At 40.2% G+C, this 1,820-nt stretch overlaps 1 protein-coding gene across 1 annotated transcript; it reads left to right on the top strand.

Moving 5' to 3' along the window:
- Positions 1 to 31: 31 nt before the first annotated feature.
- On the top strand, positions 32 to 1,572 carry LOC112505139 (receptor-like protein 7). The gene is made up of 2 exons (XM_025109084.1): positions 32 to 1,460; positions 1,553 to 1,572. The coding sequence occupies exons 1-2, from the start codon at positions 32 to 34 to the stop codon at positions 1,570 to 1,572; spliced, it is 1,449 nt and encodes a 482-aa protein (XP_024964852.1).
- Positions 1,573 to 1,820: the final 248 nt, after the last annotated feature.

The following is a 1,820-nucleotide window of genomic DNA, read 5'->3' as shown; positions in this document are numbered from 1 at the left end:
GGATCTCGCATACACCAACTTATTAGGACAGATGTCCGACTCAATCGGCCATCTCAAGTCTTTGACTTACTTGGATCTCGCATACACCAACTTATCAGGACAGATGCCCGACTCAATCGGCCATCTCAAGTCTTTGACTTACTTGGATCTCGCATACACCAACTTATCAGGACAGATACCCGACTCAATCGGCCATCTCAAGTCTTTGAATACTTTAATACTCGTTCATTGTAGTTTGATGGGTCCTCTTCCCAAATCCCTACTTAATCTTAGGCACCTTACTACYCTATATTTATCATATAACAAGCTTAATGGAACATTACCTTCTTGGTTGTTTACTCTTCCCTCACTGGAAGCTATCTTTCTCTCCAACAACATGTTCGGCGGAAGCTTACCATTGGAATTATTCACCCAACAATCATTAAAGCAATTACTACTCGATAACAATCAATTTGATGGAACGATAGATGTGCTTGATCAAGGATCCATTCAGCAAACATTTCAACAACTCCCGAACCTCACTTTGCTTGATCTCTCATTTAACAATTTTACGGGCGTATGGGAGTTGGATACTTTATTATCAAGCCTCAGGACCCTTGATTATCTTTCTCTCTCATATAGTGGTTTATCTGTTATGACCAATAATGCCAGTCGCTATGTCAATCCTAATTTTCAAGCCTTGGAGTTAGCATCTTGCAAGATAAAGGTGTTCCCAGAGTCCTTACGAGCCATGAGAAAACTTCACTCTTTAGATCTATCGAGAAATGAAATCGATGGCTACATTAAGGAGCTAGAAGGAAATGAACTGGTTTACTTGGATCTCTCACATAACATCATAACAGGGCCATTCCCTCCATCAATTTGGAACATGGACAATCTACGATATTTGAATCTGTCCAATAATCACTTTAGTGGAGTGATTAAACCTGGAGATATGAACTTCTCTCCTTCAGTTATAGATATGGGGAACAATAATTTTAATGGCACCATTCCACATGTGTGTGGTGGAGAATTAACGGGGCTTATTTTGAATGGAAATCAATTTGAWGGTAAGGTGCCAAGTTGCTTTTCCAMATGCTCATACTTGCAAGTGCTTGATCTGGGAAACAACCGCTTAACTGGTGCATTCCCTGACCAGTTAGGACGTCTTCGATATCTGAATGTTCTTGTCCTCCGATCAAACAAGTTTCATGGTCCCATAGAAAGAAGCTCTTTTATGATCGAACACCCATTTCCTAGTTTGAGAGTTATTGACTTATCTCAAAATGAGTTTGGAGGCCATCTCCCTGGAAAATATTTTCAAAATTTTGATGCTATGAAGAATGTGGTCAATGATGGCACGAATACATATCTAAATCTTTACAGCTCTACCATCTTTTACTCTATCATTGTTGTGGTGAAGGGTCAACAACTCTTATTTGAGAAAATTTCAAACGGCTACACGATTGTTGATCTATCTGGTAACAAATTTGAAGGAGAGATTCCAAACGAAATATGCACTCTTAACTCGTTGATAGTGCTCAACTTATCCAACAACCACCTCAATGGTCAGATCCCACATACTATAGGTAACCTCTCTGAGATTGAATCATTAGACTTATCCCAGAACCAACTATCAGGAAAGATTCCTCAAAGTCTTGCAGACATCACAAATCTTGAAGTCTTAAATCTCTCACAGAACCTTCTGGTGGGACGTATTCCTAGTGGAACACAGTTGAGCACATTCAACACTTCATTCGAAGGGAATCCGGGACTATGTGGGTTTCCACTGCCCAAGGAGTGTGAACATGCGAGTGCCCCACAACTTGAAGTTGATGGAG

This window comes from Cynara cardunculus, unplaced genomic scaffold (genome assembly GCF_001531365.2).
Source record: "Cynara cardunculus var. scolymus isolate 2C unplaced genomic scaffold, CcrdV1 Un_Scaffold_8642, whole genome shotgun sequence".
NCBI classification, from domain to species: domain Eukaryota; kingdom Viridiplantae; phylum Streptophyta; class Magnoliopsida; order Asterales; family Asteraceae; genus Cynara; species Cynara cardunculus.
The sequence above is the reverse complement of the archived record's forward strand: the minus strand, read 5'-3'. Positions and strand labels throughout refer to the sequence as shown.